The 22,053-nt window shown below is 32.6% G+C and overlaps 3 protein-coding genes across 5 annotated transcripts; 2 read left to right on the plus strand and 1 right to left on the minus strand.

Moving 5' to 3' along the window:
* Nucleotides 1–1,707: 1,707 nt before the first annotated feature.
* Nucleotides 1,708–4,309, minus strand: LOC101206001 (protein NRT1/ PTR FAMILY 6.1). Of its 2 annotated transcripts, XM_011654702.2 has the most exons (5): nt 4,185–4,309; nt 3,854–4,101; nt 3,536–3,753; nt 2,863–3,443; nt 1,708–2,701 (listed from the first exon to the last, which is right to left on the minus strand). In XM_011654702.2, exons 2-5 carry the CDS (start codon nt 4,095–4,097, stop codon nt 1,831–1,833), a joined length of 1,914 nt encoding a protein of 637 aa, XP_011653004.1. In that variant the 5' UTR covers nt 4,098–4,101; nt 4,185–4,309; the 3' UTR covers nt 1,708–1,830. The 2 variants fall into 2 exon arrangements, with proteins under 2 accessions (XP_011653004.1, XP_031740724.1); XM_031884864.1 differs by having other exon boundaries at nt 3,854–4,267.
* Nucleotides 4,310–8,572: 4,263 nt separating this feature from the next.
* Nucleotides 8,573–9,258, plus strand: LOC101204660 (EG45-like domain containing protein). The gene is made up of 2 exons (XM_031884820.1): nt 8,573–8,742; nt 8,922–9,258. Exons 1-2 carry the CDS (start codon nt 8,634–8,636, stop codon nt 9,203–9,205), a joined length of 393 nt encoding a protein of 130 aa, XP_031740680.1. The 5' UTR covers nt 8,573–8,633; the 3' UTR covers nt 9,206–9,258.
* Nucleotides 9,259–12,552: 3,294 nt separating this feature from the next.
* Nucleotides 12,553–21,756, plus strand: LOC101205772 (hypothetical protein). Of its 2 annotated transcripts, XM_004152115.3 has the most exons (6): nt 12,579–12,701; nt 15,538–15,633; nt 16,215–16,700; nt 20,162–20,278; nt 20,415–20,842; nt 21,139–21,756. In XM_004152115.3, the coding sequence occupies exons 2-6, from the start codon at nt 15,586–15,588 to the stop codon at nt 21,506–21,508; spliced, it is 1,449 nt and encodes a 482-aa protein (XP_004152163.1). In that variant the 5' UTR covers nt 12,579–12,701; nt 15,538–15,585; the 3' UTR covers nt 21,509–21,756. The 2 variants fall into 2 exon arrangements, with proteins under 2 accessions (XP_011653007.1, XP_004152163.1); XM_011654705.2 differs by lacking the exon at nt 15,538–15,633 and having other exon boundaries at nt 12,553–12,701.
* The last annotated feature ends 297 nt before the right edge of the window (nt 21,757–22,053 follow it).

The following is a 22,053-nucleotide window of genomic DNA, read 5'->3' on the forward strand; positions in this document are numbered from 1 at the left end:
TTAAAAGACTATCAATTAAGAAATATGTTTTCGACCAAAGGGGAGAATACTTATTTGCTTTTGGAGTGTAGTATTTTGAAAATTATTTGATAGAATCTGTCTTGTAGTTTGGGTATGAAAGTGATTATTGAGTATAATCTTTGCATACGATTAGGGTAAAGTGATTACGCCTCTACTACTCTATTGTCACTTGAATTGTCCATTTTGTTAGACTTTTCTTTGAGGATCACTACTGAAATTATCTTCCTACTTTCATTAGTATATGATTAATATTATCAGCAGATAGATTATCAAAGTACCCCTTCTACTACGACAAATTATTCACTCTATTCTCTTGATTTGATTGCGAGATGGATATATTGTCATTTACTTATAGAAAATAAATACGACTTCCCTTTCAAAAAGTTTATGAATATCATGGTTACGTTTATTTGATTATCGGTTTGCTATCCTGTGAAATTTAGTCCATAAACTTTTGATTTTACGTCTTCAAACGTCTTAATTTTTTTATGTGTTCAAAGTGAAATTATGGATGACATTGAACGAGGAGACTTTGTGATCCTTTATTCAAAGAAAAAATAGTTGGAAATGAGAATAAAATCTCTGGAATTAAAAAGCCTAAATTAGGATCAATTTTTTATACTTTCTTTTATTTAATAAGATTGATCTATAAACTTTTAAATATTTTATTTTAGTTATTTACCACTATTTGGTAATCATTTTACTTTATTTTTTTATAAAAATTAAATATATAAACTCTACTTCTACCTTTAAATATTTTCCTTTTTTCCAGTTCTTTAAAAAATTAAGTTAGATTTTGAAAATAAAGCTTTTATAAAATTTAACTAATAATCTAGTCTTAAGACAAAATACATTTAATTTTCAAAAATAAAAAAAACGAAAACGAAAATGTTACCAAATAATTTTTAATATATTATTGTTTCCTAACTTTCTAGTTTCCATTAATCATTTTACAATACTCAAATTCATCTTACTAATCTAAAATCAAGTATTCTAACAAAAACAAAAAGATATATTAAGGTTTTTTTAATCTAAAATCATTGACTAATGAAAATTTTGGCATAATTACAAAAAGATCTGGAGACCAAACATCAAATAAAATTACATTATGTTGTCCACTTTTCTACGGATGTTTTCAAAAATCAATTTAAGTTTTAGAAAATTTTAAAAAATAAAAATATATAGTTTCTAAAATTTTATTTTTATATTTATATTTAGGTTAAATTCACCGATTTCCTATAAAAAAAAAATAAAAACGAGAAAACAAACATAAATTTTAAAAACTAAAAAAGAAATAGTTATCCAACCCAACTCTTACTAAACAATTTTAAAGCAAAATGGGGATGGAAGGAAGGTTGGAATCATAAAATGTTCAAAGGTTTAGGTCCTTACAAAGAGATGTCATAATTAATGTTTGAAATTAAATTTAAATTTTAATATAATAATAAGACAATAAAATAAAACTTTGTAGTTGCACACTGCTGAGCATTTAATTTCATCATAATTATTATTGCCAACTATATAATTGGTTGGTGACATTAAATTCCAATACTCAATTCTAATTCCAAACAGCTGCATGATCATGACATTTTATATTCTTTTCAACGAAACGAGTAGTGTGATTCTTCTCCGCCAAGATCATACCTCTAATTTCAAACTTGATAGTATACGTTGTAACAAGAAGGATATGGAAATAAGTTTTGTTTTCTTTACTATTACTAAAGCTGTGAATAAATATAGAAGAAGTAGGTTTGGTTTCTTTTTCTACATTTCTAAAAATAAACTGTAAGCAATGATATGGATGGAATCTCACATTTTATCATGCATTCCATTTTCCATTATTCCTTCTCCAACCTCATGATCTTTCCTATATTTGTACTTATGAGCTGAGTACAAAAAAATACAGAAATTGATGATACTCATCACAGTGAGAAGCCAGTAGAAGTAGTCGAATCGTCCCGTGTTAATATTTTGCGAAAGCCAAGACGGATTCCTTCCGTTCGGACTCCCCGTGACAGATTTTATAATACTATTCAACAACGACGCCGCAAAGCAACCCAAACCACCCGCGAGAGCAGCATACGCCGATCCAATGCTCTTCATCGCGTCCGGGGCTTCCTCGTATAAGAATTCAAGCAAACCAACAATGCAGAACACTTCAGCTATGCCAATGAGACAATACTGAATGAGCAGCCAGTAAGCACTCAAATTAGGCATAGGACTCAAAAAACTTGCCTCATATCCACTTCTTATAGCAAAGTTCCTTCTATATCTCTCGAATGCCCCAGCCCAAGCGACCGACAATATCGAGATCGCTAGACCAATGCCAACCCTCTGGAGCTGAGACGCGCCGTGGGGGTGCCCTGTTATGCGTCGAGAGAGCGGAACAAAGACCGAGTAGTAGAGAGAAAGTATGAGGAATATGCTGAGGCCAGGGAAAACTGGCATACATGTGACAGGAAGTTTAAGACGGCCTATGTGAGTGTTCATTGTGTAAGCTTGTTGAACTGAAAGAGTGAGATATTCTGTTAGGACTAAGTTGAGCATTATTGTGCAAGCTGGTATTGGAATTAGTTTCAAAAGAATCTTCACTTCTTCAACTTGTGTCACTGTGCAAAGCTTCCATGGACTTGGATTCCCTCCATCTTCCTTCAATTGTAGTGCCGCTTTGTCCAAACATCTGCAATCCATCGTTAAATCACCACTAAACTTAAAACAACTTGCGTTGATAAAAATATAGTTGTATTTCGGTTAATTAAATTGTTGTGTTCAAGAAAGTTTAGAGATCCTTGAATTTTTAACTCAACTACTCTACATGTGAATAACGAACGGATAGTTTACCTGAAATCATCGGTGTGAAGGATCTTTCCACTACCTTTGATGGCAGATTGCTTTCCGGGAACCTCGAACAAGCCAACAAACTCGCTGTTAGAAAACGAGGCGTTTCTCTTCCTATATGCTGCTACAAGAACTTGAGCAACTCGTGTGAGAGGGCTACCTCCCGGCAACCGGTGGCGATACAAAGGAGTACCCAGAAAGAAGACGACATTGGAAAAGCCCATAGCTATGGCTAAAGAGCCAAAAGCAGCACCCCATCCATGCTTGATTTGTATGTAAACAACAGCAGTGAAGGCTATAATGGCTCCAACAGTAACAGAAAGGTAAAAGAAGTTGAAAAAACGATCTAAATGAGATTTGTAATCTTTGCTTTTCTCATCAAATTGATCAGCCCCAAATGAAGAAACACATGGCCTTATACCAGCAGCCCCAAATCCTGTCAAATAAAGGACTGTGTAAAGGTAAGTCATTTGCCATGGTTTTGCTGGCTCACATCGGCCTAAAAGCAGTGATAATTGATCACATTTCGCTTGATTTGGTACAAATGTACTAATCGTAGCACATAGAGTTATTCCTACTAAGCCCTGCATTAAGTACAAAACCAAGGATTCGATCAATTGAATATCTTCCCCATATTATAGCTTTGAATGGAGTTTTATAAGTTTTCATAACGTACCCCAAGATAAATGGTAGTAAAGATCGCAATCGTCCAGTATCGACCAAGATATGCATCAGCAAGGAAACCACCAAGAACAGAGGAGGCTTGTGAGATACCAAGGAAATTGTTAACTGCATCTGATGAAGTAGTGAATGGCATATGCATTACATAGAACATAAAAGCTACCATGTTCACTGAAAGCCCAAAATAAGCCATTCTCTCCGCCATTTCATTCCCTAGTAAACAAAAACAAGATTGAATTTTAACATCTTTTTCAAGTCAAAATACTAAAAAACAAAACAAGAAGTACCCTTTTCTTTTTGCAACTCTACTTACCAAAAATAAAGAAGGCTGCAATCCAACCACCAGTCTTTGAAAGATCAGCAATAGGTTTGCCACGGATATTAACCGGAGTCGTTCCTCCAGTATAACCACGCCCAAATGCCGTCCTCCGATCGTCCGATTCGATGAAAAACATCCCAAGTTTCTTCCTTTGAAATGATTCAGAATGTTCATCTAATCTACCAAGCACAGGTGTTTCATTCACCTCATGAAGTGATTTTATTTCTCTACTTCCCATACTTCTAAAAAGAATCAAACGAACACTTTCACTCACTATTTTGACACTAATTATAAGAATTGAAAACAAGAAAAATTTTCTGCAAACCTTTTTGTGAGATTTGTCAAAAGAAGAATCTAATATCTTGCAGTAGCATTATCTGGGAGTTTGATTTCACACAGTGAAGAAAGAAATATCTTTGGTTATAAGGACATATTTCTTGACAGTTAGTGAGTGATTTTGAGTGCCTAATTAATAAACATCCAACCAAACAAGTGTAGGCCACCACACAAGAAAATCAGAAACCAATCAATTTCTTTACCACAAAGCAAAAATAGTCATTATTATTGGCCTCAATTTAAAGACAAAACCTCTCTCTATCTATAGGATTAGGGTAGGGAGAATTGTTTCAACTGTTCTTGGACACCGCTTGCTTGGTTAGAAATTTATTTTTCATAATCCCAACTATGGAAGGGTATGTTTCTGAGTGATTTTGGGACGACTAAAATTGATTTATATTCAATCAAAATCCGTTTTTCACTCTTCTAATGCTTCTTTAATATTTTGATAATTCTAATATTCTTTTAGTTTTTTAGTCATATTTGTATCGCGTATCGTATGCTTACCAAAACTAAAATGGTATTTAACTCAATGTTTGATATATCTTCTTACAAACAAATTATTATCTTTAAAGACTAAAGTCACTCTTACACACGTCTTTAGAACGAAAGAGTAAACGGGTCCGGTAGTTTTAATATAATTTAATTAGTTTTATTTTGGGTATGGGGGTGTTATGGAAGTGTTAAATTAATGAACTAAAACAGGAAAAGGGGAGGAATTGGAGAGTGCATTTATGGTTTGGAGCAGAGTTTGGGTAAATGTGGTTGAAGAAGTATGAGAATTTATAACCAAATGAAAAAAAGAATTGAATATTAGAATTCTGTAAAGCTTTTATAGGTTGGAGGTTGGAAATGTTCATTTAATACCGACTAGTATGATAGCCTGGCCTCATTCAAACGTCTCTAACAACTGTAGTACACACACACACCTATATCTTCAGTTTAAATTCTTTCCATTACAATACATCTATCTATACTTACTCTATATATACTCAAAAATACTATAGGTGAATTGTGATGAATATGTAAAAGTTAAATAAAGTGTATCTTAACTATCGTATTTGAAAAAGCATGGAAGTGAGTACTCGTCACGCAATCACAAATGTTAAACAGAAAGCATAGATAACGACGGTAAGAAGAAAATACCAACAGTTCTTTTTTGTAATGGCTAAAGAAAACTCCTTTCCAAATGGGTTGATATTTTTTTCATTTATTTGAGAAGTTGTACACTTCACATAAAGGGTACGTTGTTGCATCGGAATTGTAATTACAGCTCTCTTATGAGGATGAAGATTTGAACCACAAACTTCTGGTCTTCAGCAAATGCTAACCTCAACTAAACTAAGTTTTTATGATCTATTTTAGTGGTTTTTATGATCATAAAAACATTTTTAAAAGATTAAGTATCAAGATTATTTAACAAATATGCTCAAGCATTTGTTTTCCTAAATGAAGTGAAAATTATCTGATAACTTAGGTTGAGTTTTAGAACCAAAATAAGTATGTACTTATGAAAAAGGTTTAGTCTCTAGCTTAAATATATACAATCAATGTAAGAAGGAGAAGAAAGCAAACCCATAGCTTAATAGAGAGTTAATGTAAACTAATAGATTACAGTACCTAATACAAATGAATGCTAAATAAAGTAGTCACCCAAGTAAAGAAGCTAATTACAAAACTGTGTGTAATCATGTACAAAATGAAATGACAGCTAGAGATTATGTCTTGATAGGGAGTATTGGGCTAAAAGTCCCACATAGATTCTTTCAAATATCATAGATATTATATGAGCTAATGTCGAGATTTCCAATAGTTATGGACACATGCATATTATCTATTTAAGGTTATTTTTGTTAATCATGATGAGTATGTACCTATGACGTTGACATGTCAATGAATATATTCTGAGATGTCAACATTAATGTGAAGGATATGGAGGTATCTGAGGTAGTGATTGTTAATGCGTTGAACATGCAGAGATCTTGTTGGCTTGACGAATGATCAGAACTGGATGACCAACAGAGGTGGATTCGACTTTGAATGTAAAGTCAAGGCGTGTCTAAAGACCGTTTGGTGATAGTATAACCCGACAACTTACGATGAGCAGCTGCACGAATTTAGTAGAAAGTGATGAACCATGTGTCAGTTATATAAGAAGAGGAAGCGTATTGAAAACTAATGCTCGAGTCTACTGTAGAAGATATGATCTAGGCATTGGTGTAATTTGTTTTTAAGCAAAAAAAGGTTTTACTAAGAAACTTTGTGTCTTTTCCATTACGAAGAAACAACCAATGTTGTGTTAGATAGATTGATTAAGAAGTTATATGTTTTAAGAATGGTAGAATTGATTAGCTGCATGTGGAAAGTCATGACCATTAAAATGAAAGGTTCTTATATGTTCAAGAATTACTAAATATGTTAGCGCACACACATGCATAAGATGGTTTTACAAAAATAGGATCATAATTAAACAAGCTAAAAGTTGGGCCATAGTTGAACTGATTAACTAGAAATACAAGGATGTTAGTCGCATGGTTATAAACAGAAGGAAATAGTTCAAGACTTTTGCAAGTAGTACGTGGTGGATATTAGTTACAAAAGGGTATGGAGGGCCCATGAAGCTACATTTTATTCGTGATGAGAAGATCCCCAAGAGAATCATTCTGTTTGTTAAGCACAATATGGTGAAGTGTTTAATATTTTCAATCACATGGTACTCAATAATATGAGTTAGAGACTGATCCTGATGAACATTTTAAGTACTGTGTATATGGCACTTGAGGCTACCATAAGAAGTTTTCTAAAACTTTATCGGGTCAGTGATTATAGTTGGCTAAGCACACATGAAAGGAAAGTAGGAAGGTATTATGTTTGAGTTATTAACAATATGATGGATCAAAGTTAAACAAAGATGTATTTATGCATAAAACTAATTATGGTAGTGGTAGGAGTTAATACAACAAATTAAAGTTGACTTTTCATGAATAACACACAATAGTCTAATATGCCTAGAGATTCAATTACAATGATCTCTATATATTCAAAATTTGTGATTCAAATCCTAAACCTTATATTGTATATATATATAAAAAAAAAACTAAAAGAAAATGGTTTACTCAAACTTTTTTTGGTGATAAATTATTTATAAAACATAAAATTTGGCCTCAAAACATTATCATGATCTAAGTCATTCACTCGTCTTTACCATTTTTAAGATTCAAACCTTTGCCTTAAAATGCTTTTTAACAGCATCATACTTGACTTAGGACTCAGTACATATAATTAATGTTGGACGTAAAGGACTTTTACTTTATTATATTTATCCATATTTGTATTATTAATATTCTTTATAGATATTTGTGGTCTACTTCTACCTTGTATTTTTTTTTTATAATATTTTGTTTACGTTCTTGATATATATATATATATATATATATGTTCTCATTGAATTTTATTAATTAAATTGCCACCTATTTGCAAACCATGAAGATCTTCTGGAAGAAGCCAAGGGAACTACTCATTCAACTTGATATTTGGACGATTCGTGAGAGTTTATTCGTTTAACTACAATAAATCCTACCTCAGGTTACACAATTTTACCCGTTACACATTATAAAAAAAATCTGAAACAAAAAAAAAATGAGATTGAAGTTTCTATCTCTAAATATGGTCATGTCAATACCACTAAGTCAAGTTCACTTTACATCAATTTTTTAAAAAACAATTTATTCTTTTTAAAAGGAAGAAATTTGAAGCGTATAGGAATTTGTTATTAAAATTACTAAAACACTATACATGTTTGCCAACAATTGCATGACTTAATTGATACAAACATATACGTTTTGAGTTTACCCCATCACATGCTAGTAAACTAAAAAGACACTCTTGTTTATAATGCTGATACTTTACTTTCTAAAAAAATATATATATGGTTAAAAGAATTAAAATGTTTAAGATGAAAACTATGCATTATTAAGAAATTGTGAGAAAAGTGCTAAAAATCGAACCATGCATTTGAAACAAAGCTTTTAGAAAGTGAATGATACGATATACACACAATAATACAAACTTTTAGAATGAAACCAATAAAGTAAAGTTACAAAACATTTTCCCAACTTTGGTTCAAAATTACAGAGACCTTGCCGTATGAACCAATTTTTCAGCTAATTACGTTTTTTTTAAACTTTTCAACAGTCTCGTTGCACTAATTACGTGCTAATTTGGAAGACATGATTAATTATTTTAATTTTCTTTTACTAACATAGCGTGTTAGAACTGCCAAATGTGTTGAAAACTTTGGTCTCGTGACTCTTGATTATGATCTGATCTATAAATTGAAGAACTCATACTGGGTTTAATTAAGGATTCATAGGCAAATTAAAAAGGAAGAGTTATTATTAGAGTTTAAGATTACAAGTGATAAAATAATCCTATCAAAATGGAAGCATTGATGAAGGTTGTGGTGGTAGTGGTGAGTTTGGCTTTGGCACTTTCCTATGCTCATGCAGAAACAGGCACAGCAACTTATTATACGCCTCCTTATGTTCGTGAGTACATAAAAACTATATTATTCTCTCTTTTTTCTTCAGTTTATGACTAACTGCAGCAATTACATTCTCGATCTTTTCTAATAATAGGGATCTATTTTAATTATACACACTCAACTTTAAAAGAGTATTAAAATAAGAATGGGGAATAATTAATATGGGAAACGTTATTTTTGTAGCATCTGCATGCTATGGGTTTGAAGATCAAGGAACAATGATAGCAGCAGCAAGTGATGGATTATACAACAATGGAGAGGCTTGTGGGAGAATGTATACAGTGACATGCACTGGCCCAACAAACTTGGGAGTTCAACAGCCATGCACAGGCAATTCTGTCACTGTTAAAGTGGTTGATCGTTGCCCTTCTCCTGGTTGCCAAGGCACCATTGATCTCTCTCAAGAAGCTTTCTCCATGATTGCCAACCCTGATGCTGGAAAAGTTAACATTGACTTTACTCAGTAAGCTGCTCTCGCTCTCCATTATTGTCTTAACTCTCCGATCATTCCCCTATTTGTTCACTGACCTGTTTTTCTTTTCTTTTTTTTTTTTATGTTTAGGGTTTTTTCTTTCTCGTTCTTTTTCTTCGTTTAGAACATTTGACAAAATATTTAATATTTGAATTGATTGATTTTGTTTTATGTATTAAATAGTTTGTTTTTCAAATTTTTTTTTTTAAAAAGCTCTTATTTTCTTCTATTACTTCTTATTTCTCGTTCTTTTCCATTTATTATTGAAAAAAAAAGTTAATTATTTTAGGTCTATTTGTTTCGTTTTTGTTTTTTTCAAAAACAATAATTAAGTTTTTTAGACAATACTCTCTCATCTCCAACTTTGTTCCTTTGTTATCTACTTTTTAGTTTCTTTTATTATTTATTTTTAGAAAGACAAAATTTGAAAGCTAATTTAAAAAGTAGCTTAATTTTCTTTTTTAATTATTTGACAAAAAAAATCAACTATATTGTAGTTAAGAATTATATGAAATTTGGAGAAAGTAGACCTAGTTTTTAAAAATATATATATAAAAACGAAATAGTTACTAATTGGGACATTTTTTACAACGTTTTAAATTAAAGTTGAAAGATTGAATAAAAGAACAATTCATTATATTTATATTATTAATAGATGTTTTGAGTTTAGTTTCAATTGGCTCCTTAGATTTAAAATATATTCCATCTTATTCGTGATATTTTAGTTTTATTTCAATTTTTGTTTTTAAATTCAAAATTTATACTTTTAGCCTTGATTTTTCAATAAAAATATTACTTGTTGTGTTTAGTGTTAAAGTCTATTAATTAATGGTTAAAATGTGTGTTTTATTAACCATACTTTAAAGTTCATTTAAATTGTGTCCAAGGTAAAACATGAACATATAACTTATCATTTAAGACAATTTATTCATCTCATTCATTGATGTAAAAAAATGTATTCATTCGATCGAAACATGTTGAAACTTTGTAAATACAATTTGTTCTCGTGTAGATATATATTTTTTAAGAAACCATCTTCGATCCTCTCTACCCCTAGTAGAGTTTTATTATAATTGAGCACCTTTTTTTCTTGACTATTTTGTAGGGTTTGAAGAAACTCTTCATCTGCCGTATCTACTAATGAGCAAAGGAAGGAAATTATTGAACACACATTTCCCTTCAATTTGATATTCTACTTTTACCAATAATAAATCTAATAAGACTATGTTTAATTTCTATGTAGCTTTATAATAATAAATAAATAAAATATGAAATGAACGAAAACCTTACAACCCAATATATATATATACATATACACACATTTTAATGTTTTATATATCACATCGGTTGATAATATACACGAACACTATTTGGTTTTTTGTTTTTAAAAATTAAAATCGTTCATTTGTAGGTTACTGTTTTTGGTTTTTTGTTTATATTAAAAACAAAAAACATGCATAGTAATTTTTTTTGATAAAACTAAAAAATATATATGTTTAATTATAATCACCAGCGGAATTGGTATAAATTTAGGGGAACTCGAGCCTCCCTCAACTTTATTACTTATATAATATCATTATCATTAGATAGCTTAGTGGTAAAGTTTTCTTTCAAGCCCCTTATAGCTAGACCCAAGTTCAAGCCTCACTTTTCGATCGTTTATGAGAATCCAATAATATTTTGAAGGTTCAATCATACAATCATCCTCGTATTGTTTTTACTAAATTGTAAAGCCACGTAATTTTGCCATGCTAATTATAATGGTGTTTTTGTTTTTAAAGAATCAAAACAATTTTTATGTCGACTCTTAGTTTCCATTTAAATTTCTTTGGTCTCCTCGTTTTCAATTGATGTATTGAAGTTTCATTTTGATCCGTGTTAGCTCCATTTTGTCGTTGAAGCTTCATTCTACTTCATATGTGTTTGAAACCTATAAAATAATCAAATAAACTATAAAATACATACAAAATATTGAACTAAGCTTGAAATTGTGTAATGACAATGTCCCATTAAGAATAGTAATAAGGGATAGTTGCAAATTTAACAATTAAATTTAAATTAATTAAGTATATACCACAATTTAAAAAAATTTACAAATATAGCAAAATTTGTCAAATTGTATCAATGATATAAGTCTATCGCTAATAAATCATGTTACAAATATTGGTCTATCACTGATATATCATACTAAGTCTATTAGCGATACAAGTCTATCAGTGATAGTTTTGCTATATTTGCAATTTTTTTAAAATGTTGCTATATCCTTAATTACTATTGCTAAAATAGTCATCAATTGCAATTTTCATAGTAATAATAGTAAAAATGACATACTAAAACAAATGGATTAAGTATATTTATTAACTTGTTCTCTCTCTAAATAAGGATTAAGTATATTTATTAACTTTTTTTTCTCTCTAAATAAGGATTAAGTATATTTATTAATGCTATTTGGTTATAAATCTCTAATTTCCTTTAATAACATCTTTGTGTTTTTTTATTGGACACTTTGATTGGCCCAAAACATTAGAATTATCTTTTAAACTTAAAATTTACAACGTTGGAAAATCATCACGACCAAATAACAGTTAAAATTTAAATTTTGTGATTTTTTTTTTCATTTTTCAAACATAAATTTGATGAAAAAAATTATAATTCTTTAGTTAATGTATTTAAGATTAAAATATAATTTTATTTTAATTTGAAGTTAGCATATTATATTATGATAAAAAAAAACTATTAAAATGAAAAAACCTATGAAATTTTATTTTAAAATTCGAGTAAAATAAAAATATCAAATTATACGGTAATAATTCAAACAATAATAATCTTTCAATTCAAACATATACTAAAATAATTAGTACCACGAGCCCAAACAAGTCCAAGAATTTTGAAATTAGGAGTAAGGAAAAGTATGATGTTACAAACTCTACTATTTGCTTGACTCAAATATTTGGTGGGATCTATCAATTTATATCTTATCAATTTCTTACACTTTGAAGATCTACCGTTAAAAAAATATCAATTTTATATCTTATCAATTTCTTACGCTCTAAATTCAGAGTGCACGACTTTCAAAGACATAAGAACTTTTTGATATTCACTATTCTAATCCTTATCACAAATAGTTCTTATGGTCTATATCCAAATACAACTACACTAACACAAATTATTACAACTCACAAACAATGACTTTTTAAATACTTAGTTTTAGTGTAATTATTATCTTACCTAATGAATTTTTTATCGAAAAAAATAGTTTTACGAGATTTAAAAATGTGTTAGTTTTGAAAATGAAAACTAAAATTGTGTTATTTTACCGTTCTTCCAGAATTTTCTATTAATTTAGAAAAATAAACAATTTGCCTTGAAAGCTGAAGGGTTTTATAAATATATCCTCTTTCCTTTGGTCGATATCGTCGATTCATTTTTCCCTTCCTGTCTGCCGCAACCCTAATCGTCGCCAGCGGAGTTTTCAGAGGCTACGTTTCCAGGTATTTCGAAGCTTTCTTCCATTAATTTCGTGTTATTTTTCTTTGGTTATATCAATTTTATCATCCGTGTTGTTCTTATTAATCATGGGCAGATAGTCTCTCGTCTTCTATTTCATTTGAATTTTCTAATTTTCTCGAGTTTTGATCTTCAATTTTTTCTTTCTCTTGGTTCTTTTTAAAATGAAAATTGCCTTTCTTGAATTGTTGTTCTTATTACTGAATTCAAATAGCTGTTGGAATCTTTGGTATTTGTCTGCTGCAGCGGTATGTTGTTGAGGGCTGATTTAATGATGTCAAAGAAATATGTTCTCTCTTGATCGCTTTCGTGATTTAAATTTTGGTTTTACCATGTTGAGATTGATTCTCACAGTGGCTACCCTCTTTCCCTCTTCCTCTCTTTTTCCTTGAAAGCATTTTGTTCCATTTTTCAGCGCTGCATTTGCAGTTACTTCCTCTGAATCCTTCCCTGTACAACAGGAATTGGTTCTCTCAAAGTTGACTGGCCAGTAATCATCTTTTATGTGTTCTGTTTACATGTATTCATCCTTTTTATTTACTGATGTGATTTCCTTAAAATCTAGCTTGCTAAAGTAAACGTTCTTGGTCTCTGAAGGAGGTTGTGGGTTTTTTTTTTATTCGTCAAGTTTTGGGGCAGTCACTGGTTAAATATGCGAAAATACTTCACCAAATATGTACTACGATTGGTGATCTTCAAAAAACTTTTAAGTGATCTTTTTGGGTGTTTACTAAACATTTGAGTCTTTTGACTGTTTAGATGACTATATTTATATAAATTTATGCACTCCATAAACATATTTTGCATGTATCTATCTATTCATTGCGCCTTGCTCTAGTTAGGCGACACTTTTTTGTCGCCACCTGCTGAAGGTGTCGAGGACTTGTCACCTCAAGACGCACCTTATGCTTTGAAAACACTACTTCATGATGGTTTCCAGCAAACATCATCTCTAGAATTGTTTATCTTCATCAAGTAGGAAGAGAAGAGACTGAAAAATAAGAATATTAGTGGCAAGCAAATAGAAGAATAAAAATAATAAAAGACAACGGAGTGAATGAGAATAGATGAGAGAAAATAATGGGTAATGGTCTACCCTCACGGCCTCACCTAAAAATAAGAATATTAGTGGCAAGCGAATAGAAGAATAAAAATAATAAAAGACAACGGAGTGAATGAGAAAAGATGAGAGAAAATAATGGGTAATGGTCTACCCTCACGGCCTCACCTAAAAAACACTCGGTAGAAGCAGAAATGAAATATCTGTGTTGTAGAGGGTAAGATTAATGGGGTTATATCACATCATTGCTATTGTCATTTATATAACATCATTACTGATATGAAATAGCTGTGGGATCTTTGGTATTTGACTACTGCAGCGATATGTTGTTGAGGGCTGATTTAATGATGTCAAACAAATATGTTCTATCTTGATCGCTTTCGTGATTTAACTTTTGGTTTTATCATGTTGAGATTGATTCTCACAGTGACTACCCTCTTTCCCTCTTCCTCTCTTTTTCCTTGAAAGCATTTTGTTCCATTTAGCAGCGATGCGTTTGCAGTAAATTCCTCTGAATCATTTGCTGTACTACATGAATTGGTCCTCTGAAAGTTGACTGGCCAGTAGTCATCTTTTAAGTGTTATGTTTACATGTACTCATCCTTTTTATTTACTCATGAGAGGATAACCAAATTTCTTCATCACTAGATAAAAGCATAAATGTGAATTAGTGAATGTAGGGAATAAATTATTTCTACTCAATCTATTTTGGTTTCCTCGAGTTCAAGAATATCAATCTATTGTGAATTTGTACATGTTACAAGATTCGAGTTTCCTAGTTTTGAAACAAAGGTTTCAATTCAACAATCAAACAAGAAAAAAACCAAATGGATTAGGTCATAGAAATTGAGTACTTGATGGATTAGAGAAGAGCGATCTTCAAAAGTACAAGAAAATTGAGCAATGTGAGACAGGCCTAAATGTCAAGTAACAAACAATAATTGGAAGGATTGACTAATCAATGGAGTGAGAGGAGAGTGAAAAGTACCTTTCAGAGATGCAAGGAGAAGGGAGGCAACAAAGATGTCATGGCTCGTTTGGGAGGTGGTGGTGGCGGCTTCAGTATTACGAGTGTCCAGGCCAACATTGATACACTCTAATAGCATAATCATTTCCAATGAAAAAAAGAAAGGGAAAAGCAAGGGAGTCTACACAACATAGAATAAGATCTGGTTAGCACAAGTTGATTGCCAGCTCGTGGGACCTTTCAGACCTATATTACAGTGGTTAGGGAGTAAATTGTGTGACATGGTGTCCTTTTTTGCATTCTTTTGATGTGACATGAGGTGTTTGAAATATCTATTCCGGGGTAAAGAACATATCAAGCATTGATATGTTTCGCTCCTGGCGATCTTTTGGTGTGAATTGGCTTTCCATTTGCTAAGTTAAAAAAAGACGATGCAACCTTTTTAAATTTGATTTTATACTATTTTAAAGTTCGATGGCCATGGGACAAGAACTTTATGTTACTTTTTGAGGTGGACCAAAACTAATTAAAAATAACATGTATGCACTCTTTCCTTCCTATTTTGCTCTCTCCTACTTCCATGCCTAGCTGCTCTCACTCATCCTTTTTCTTACCTAGTCAACCTTCCTTATTCTTGGGTTTACCGCCCCTCTTCTAAACATGAAATGACTAAGCACAGGAAGTTGTTATCTAGCATTTGCTCGTTGTGCTGGTTTGGGGTTGTTGCTTGGTTTTTGTTTCTAATTTGGTTCATCACTCTTCTAATTGTCTCATTTTTGGCTACCGAATTTAGTTTTTCATGCTAGAGCGGTGATAAGATGTGGAGAGACATAAGAACAACATGGGAAGAAGGGTAGATACGAACAAGGTGGAGAGACATAGGAACAAGGTGGCTACTAAAAAAGTTCTTAGTGTTGCTATTTGTCATTGTTCGTGCTCTAGCTTTTCAAAGTTGCTATTCAATCTTGCTTTTACTTGATTGTTTGCTAAATGCTCATTTCGTTGCTTATATGGGTTTGTTGTTCTCTAGTATTGCTTTAGTATGTTTCAAAAGGGGATGAGCACCTAGGTCTAGTTTGTTGTCCTTTAGAGGTAGGAAGAGTGAAAATGATTATTAAGCTGAAGGCATGAGGAGCGACGAGGAAGGGGTATCCAATGGAAATCTAACAATAATTATCTTTAGCACATAAATTTTATTGTGATATACATACAACCATTTAAAAATGCCTCATCACCTTTTCGTTAAATTAGCTAGCACAAACAAGTTATTGTCACATAAATTTGAAGCATTTTAGAAAGCTCACGAATTTTGCTATAATTTTTAAAGCTCTATAACAAGTTCATCATAGATAACATTGAATCAAGTTCATTTGTGAAACCTCATCGGTTGATAATGTATCCCTAAGTTCTTTTTTCAAAGATTTTTTTCTTGTAAATATGCAACCGTTTTGATTGTTTAAGCTATGGCAGTCATCAATGACGAAGAAGAGAGGGAAAGCGTCGAAGGGTAAAAAGGGTGAAGAACCTTTGGATCATTCAAAAAAAGGTGCTAATGAACTTATTAAGAAGAAGAAGTCAAGGAAGATGAGCAAAGCTTCCATTCTAAATGTTGGCTATACTACTATAGAAGATCTTGTTAATGGTCCAACTTGTGCTTCAATTTCAACTTCAATCCCTCCTGGTAATGATCAGAAGAAGCACGAGAAAGTAGAGGGGAACAAAGGCACCTCAGGATTCATTTTTATGTGCAATGGAAAAACGAAGCCGGAATGTTATCAATATCGTGTTTTTGGCTTACCAAAAGGGAAAATTGAAGTTGTGAAGAATATCAATTCTGACACTAAGCTATTTTTGTTTGACATTGACTTGAAGCTTCTTTATGGAATCTATCAAGCTACCGGCAATGGTGCATTGGATTTGGAACCAACGGCTTTCAATGGACAATTTCAAGCACAGGTAAAAAAGACTACCCTTATTTAGATTTGAAATAAGATGGGTGGTTTTTTTTATAAAACTAAGATTTATGCAAGCATTTATGCTCCCTTTCTTTATTGATATGGAAAAACTCGAGTGTATAACTCGATGTGTGCATAATATGCTAACTTTTGTCTTCAGCAAGGATGGGGAGGTTTAAAACTCAAGTTTACAACTCGATATGCTACGTTATGGTGGAAACCCTCCTTGTTTAGTGGCAAGGGTTCCTTGACTAGTTCAAACTTCTCAATTAAGACTTTTGAATCAAGCATATCATTGAAATTATTTAGTTATCATGTTAGGCAATGCCTTTTGCCTTATGAATTAAGCATATAATGTATGTTGTGTGAACATTTGTGTTTCATTATGCATTGGAGACACATCAGGTGGTTGTAAGCTCTCCTAGATCTACAACCTCGATCAAAATATTCTATAGGTTGTATGATTTTGTCTTTGAGTTCCAAGTTACACTCAAGTTAAACTTGACCTAGAAAAGTGATGCTTTGAGCTTGGCTAGAGCGTAAGCCTAAACCATTATTTGGAGATGGGTTTAGGCCCATAAGACCTTTGATAGCTTTAGCTCGTGGTTCTCATATGTGGACTTAGTTCATTGGATGAAATTTTGAATAAGTAATGGGTTGATCCATTGACAAGCCCAATATATGATTCGTTTTTTAAAATTCATAGGCAAATATTGTTTGGGTTTTTATATTTAATTTTATTAAAAGTTGTTTTTCAATTAAATTTTATTTTGAACACTTTTGTGTTTCTTTAAAAATTTACTTAATAAGAGTACTAATTTTTTAAGTTATTTTAGTATTTTATTGTTGAAGAAATTGTTTATTTAAACTTTGTTATGCGCATATTTTTTTTAAAAGTATAATAATAATAGTTATTGTGTAAATTTTATGAAATGTTGGGCCCATAACCCATAGGTCATAAGATTGGAACCCGTCTCTGATACCAATTGTAGTGTTGAAATCCCTATGCAAGGGAAGAAAACACATGGCCAACTCAAAATTATTTGAAATTTCAAAACACCTCTACATTGCAAAATAAATTAATAGGGGTAAGTGCTCATGGGGATTGATAGTGACCATGAGAAGATGGAAAGGTGGGTTGATAAGTTTGGTTGTGAGGTGGGTTTTTTCCCATGTTATCTTGGGTTTCCTTTGGGAGGTCATCCACGGGCTACAACGTTCTGGGACATTGTTTATGAGCAAAATCCGAAGGAGGCTTGCTATGTGGAAGAAAGGCTTTTTCTCTAAAGTAGAAGGTTAACTCTGATCAAATTCTCGTGTTGAGCAACATTCATGTGTACTATTTTTCTTGTTTTTGGATTCCTAGCTCGGTTTGTAAGAGTTAAGAAAAACTTATGAGGAACTTCCTTGGGAGGGTATTGACGAAGGGAAGGGGTCTCACTTCGTCAGGGGGAGGCTTGTGCGCTAGGGAGAGGTTGGAGGTTGGTTGGTTATTTAAGGGTAACAGAGCATTGTTGGCTAATTGGTTGTAGTGCTTTACCCTTGAGCTCGAAGCTTTGTGGTGTAGGATCATTGTGAGCAAGCATGGTAACCATCCTTTTGAATTGGTAGAGAAAGGGGTTAAAGGCACACATCGAATTCTGCATAAAGATATTTTGTTGGAGTTTCCTACTTGTTCTAGTTATGGGAGATGGGAAGGACACTTTTTTTGGGAGGATCATTGGGTGCATGATAGAGCTCTTTCTTTTGTCTCTTCTCATCTGTACGACTTATCTTCTTTGGGAAACCGCACGATCTTTGGTTTTCAGGGTCGTTTTGAGAATTATGTGTCTATCTCCTTTAGGGTGGGGAGGAGGGATGCTTGTACTTGGGAGTACAAATCCTAGCAAAGAGTTTTCTTGTAAATCCTTCTTTAGGTTGTTGGATCCCTTTCTTACAGCGGAATCCGAAATCCGGAATTCGTATGTGATGTGATATGAAGGATTAAGAAACCTAGGAAAGTTAGATTTTTTATTTGGCAAGTTTTTCTTACTTTTGATAGGCTTGTTAGGAGGACTTCACTTCTGTATTCTCTGTTGAAAAGGTTGAGGAAGACAAGATCATCTTCTCTAGGATTTTTAGTATTCGAAGACTTTATGGAGCTTCCTCTTGCATGGGTGCGATGTTAGTTTTGTTGAGCAGAGAGATGTTCGTGTGACAATTGAAGAGTTCCTCCTCCATTCGCCTTTCACAGATAGTCCACTTTCTTTGGTGGGTTGAGGTGTGTGCGATTGGTTGGGATATTTGGGGGGGGGGGATTGATAAGAGTTTGGGATGGATCCTCGCAAGGTTTAATCTTTGGACAGGTTTCTTGTGTCCCTTTAGGCTTTTGTTTTGAAGCTTTTTTTATAACTATTCTCTAGGAACCATTTTACTTAGTTGGCTCCCTTCATTTTGTTGGGGTGTGTTGTTGGGTTTGCTTTTTGTACGTCCTTGTATTTTTTTATATTTTTTTCTTAATTATTTTGTTTCTTTATAAAAAAAGATTGATTTCTAAAATCAATATATTATAAAATTAAACTAGGCCATGCATGCTTTTTATGAATTCAAAATAGGTGGTCTTGCAACAATAGCAAATTTTTGTTATGATAATGGGTCTCATATCATTACATTTTTTAAATTGCAAAAGTAGCAAATTTAAAAGCTGATAATCCGATAGTCCTTCGACAGCCCTATGATTACCGTTTGATAGTCGTCTGATATCACTAATTTTGTCGTAATATGCAAACAATAGGTGCCATGAGCTATTTTTTCTAAATGTTTTTGTCATTTGATGCATTTTTCCTTAAAAATAGAGATCGAATGTGTTAGTGTAGGTGACATGCAAGTGGGGATTTTCTATGGGTGTGCATAAGACCGGACCGTGAAATAGTAGTCACAAGGTGTAACTTTGTTGACTAGTTAAGTTTCTATTTCAATACACACAGTTAAAGAAAATGAAAAAAAATGTGTTTGTTCGTTTCTTTCATTTTCAGAAATTACTGTCATGTTTTGTTGTGTCATCTGTTTTCCGTGTCCGTATGTCCACAACGTGTTTGTTTCTTACATTTCCAGAAATTACCATGCATGTCGTGTTGTGTCTGTGGTTCCTAGATGGAAGTGATGATGGGGGAAGATAACCCTATCCAAAGGAAATTACAAAATATTTTCAATGGCCCATGGGAGAACGTAGGCTGTAGTTGTAAAATAAAGGTGACAATTTGCATGAAATTTTGGTGAGAGATTCAAAAGGTATTTTGGAGCATGAATGGTGGATATGTTTTGAGGCATTAATAATGAAAACGAGTGAAAGTCATTTCTGTCTGGTCCATTTGTGACTTCTTGATGGACGGGATGTATGCATCAAAATATCCAATTGATTATCTATCGTCTTATGTTCTCATTGACTTATTTTTTTTATTCCTTGGGTAACTTCTGATGTAGGTGAAGTTTGAGATTTTCAAGGATTGCTTGCCTCTTCACGAGAATGCTTTCAAACACGCTATTAAAGACAATTACGACGGTCATCGAAAATTTAAACAGGAGCTCAGTAGCACACAGGTTATGTTGTCCAAATTCTCTATGTTGAATTGCTTTCGAATCCTAGGTTTCATGTAATTGTCAAGCAAATGTTTATTTTTATGAAAGAGAATGCTTCTTATTATAATTGGCTGAGGCTTTTTTTTTTATCATGAAGGTGAAAAGGCTAATTTCTTTGTTCCGCCCAATCCCCAAGAAATCATTTGCTAAGAGATCAGATATTCGTCCAAATGTGGGGATCCAGTCATCATTTAAGTCTGCACGAACCCAAGAAGCGGTTAAATCATATCCTCTTGAGAAACCGTTGTTTGGAGTGCATTGCCTGCCTATCCTTGAGACAGGACCTCAACATGATGTCCACCATGGGCATGATATCCATCAGGGGAAGTATAATCCATTTGAACCAGGATTCCACGTCTCTCAGTCTCATTCACAACTGCAGCCTAGGCTCTTAAGAACAGATGGCCCTACCCGTCATTTTGAACCTTATCATCATCCCCGTCCATTTGAACCTTATCATCCTGAGCAGGCACAAGCATATTTTCCTGAAGGATCTTTTAGACACCCTCCAGAATCATATGCAAGGTATTCGTTTTTATCGCCTCAAATATTTAGAACACTTTTTAGACTGAGTTTCTTGAGGCGGTCTAGGTTTTTATTTAATTAATCATAGTGCACAATGATTATTTGCTGTTTTACGTAACTGATTACTTTTGTTACTGAATGCTTAATCATTTGGGGTTTGCCAAGGCACTTTGCATCTTGTACATGAAAGTTGGAATTTTAGATTTGTGGTTATGCTATTGGTTTGGGCATCTTTTTTAGCATTTTCTTCTTCCTACCTACATAAATTGATACGTTTTTCTTTTTAACTTCAACAGTATTCGGAATACAAATGAGACGAATCATGGAGACCATCGATTTGTGTATGGCAACCAGTATTTTACAACACAGTTCTTGTCAGATTATCTTCCTGGTTTCTATAGCCATCGGCCGTCTTCTACAACCTTGCATACTGCTCCTTTGCCAAAAGCATGGAACAACTCACCACCTCCATATCGTGTAGAGGACAGGATGACATCTCCACATCATTCTTACTATCCTACGGTGGTCTCTCAGGAGCGAGTCCCCATGGTGTATGCTAGTGTGCCACAAGGGACAGCTTTTAGTAATCTTAGATATGGTGAACCAAATTTGCCACCATCCTCATATTATTACTCTTCAGCTGCTACAAGGCCAAACTATAGGTAAGTATGGCAGCCAACGTCAGAGTCCGAGTTACGTTGAAACCAAAAATTTGTATCTTCGTCTTAATTCCATGTATTAAGAAGACTTGTTAAATGTGCTCGAGATCAATCGTTTTGGTTATCAATTATGTGTAGTGTTTTGTTTTTCTCTGAGAAAATTTGCGGTTGAATGATTTGAAATTTCTGCCATATTGATGATAACATAGAGATGCTTGAATCCTCATGTTTTTTTCATCATTTTTTTAAAAAAAATTGTATCACATTTTTTCTTGGGTATTAAAGGTTTGTAAGAATATTATGGAAAGCATGCATGTCTAGTAATTGGCACAAAATACCTAAAATGAACAATTATAATAAATTTATCAATTGGTTTAATTATGAAAATTACCTACCTTTTGTGGCATGAATTTCTTTCTTTTTCTAATAAAATCTATACCTTTAACGTCCATTAATTTTGAACTAAAATATTTATAAGATATAATAAAATATTATAGATTAGAATAAACCAAAATATATTATGTTATTGTTTGAATTTTTGGAAATTTGCAT

The sequence above is a fragment of the Cucumis sativus genome, chromosome 4 (assembly GCF_000004075.3).
Source record: "Cucumis sativus cultivar 9930 chromosome 4, Cucumber_9930_V3, whole genome shotgun sequence".
Lineage (NCBI taxonomy): Eukaryota > Viridiplantae > Streptophyta > Magnoliopsida > Cucurbitales > Cucurbitaceae > Cucumis > Cucumis sativus.

What these genes read in the sequence shown, in the direction of transcription:
- LOC101206001 (XM_011654702.2), bottom strand. Translation starts at nt 4,097, where the DNA reads ATGGGAAGTAGAGAAATAAAATCACTTCATGAGGTGAATGAAACACCT. An exon ending in TTACTACCATTTATCTTGGG is followed by an intron (nt 3,444 to 3,535) that starts GTACGTTATGAA and finishes TACTTAATGCAG; the next exon opens with GGCTTAGTAGGAATAACTCT. An exon ending in CTTCACACCGATGATTTCAG is followed by an intron (nt 2,702 to 2,862) that starts GTAAACTATCCG and finishes GATGGATTGCAG; the next exon opens with ATGTTTGGACAAAGCGGCAC.
- LOC101204660 (XM_031884820.1), top strand. Translation starts at nt 8,634, where the DNA reads ATGGAAGCATTGATGAAGGTTGTGGTGGTAGTGGTGAGTTTGGCTTTG. An exon ending in TTATACGCCTCCTTATGTTC is followed by an intron (nt 8,743 to 8,921) that starts GTGAGTACATAA and finishes TTATTTTTGTAG; the next exon opens with CATCTGCATGCTATGGGTTT.
- LOC101205772 (XM_004152115.3), top strand. Translation starts at nt 15,586, where the DNA reads ATGGGAAGAAGGGTAGATACGAACAAGGTGGAGAGACATAGGAACAAG. An exon ending in TGGAGAGACATAGGAACAAG is followed by an intron (nt 15,634 to 16,214) that starts GTGGCTACTAAA and finishes AAGCTATGGCAG; the next exon opens with TCATCAATGACGAAGAAGAG. An exon ending in CCTCCAGAATCATATGCAAG is followed by an intron (nt 20,843 to 21,138) that starts GTATTCGTTTTT and finishes TAACTTCAACAG; the next exon opens with TATTCGGAATACAAATGAGA.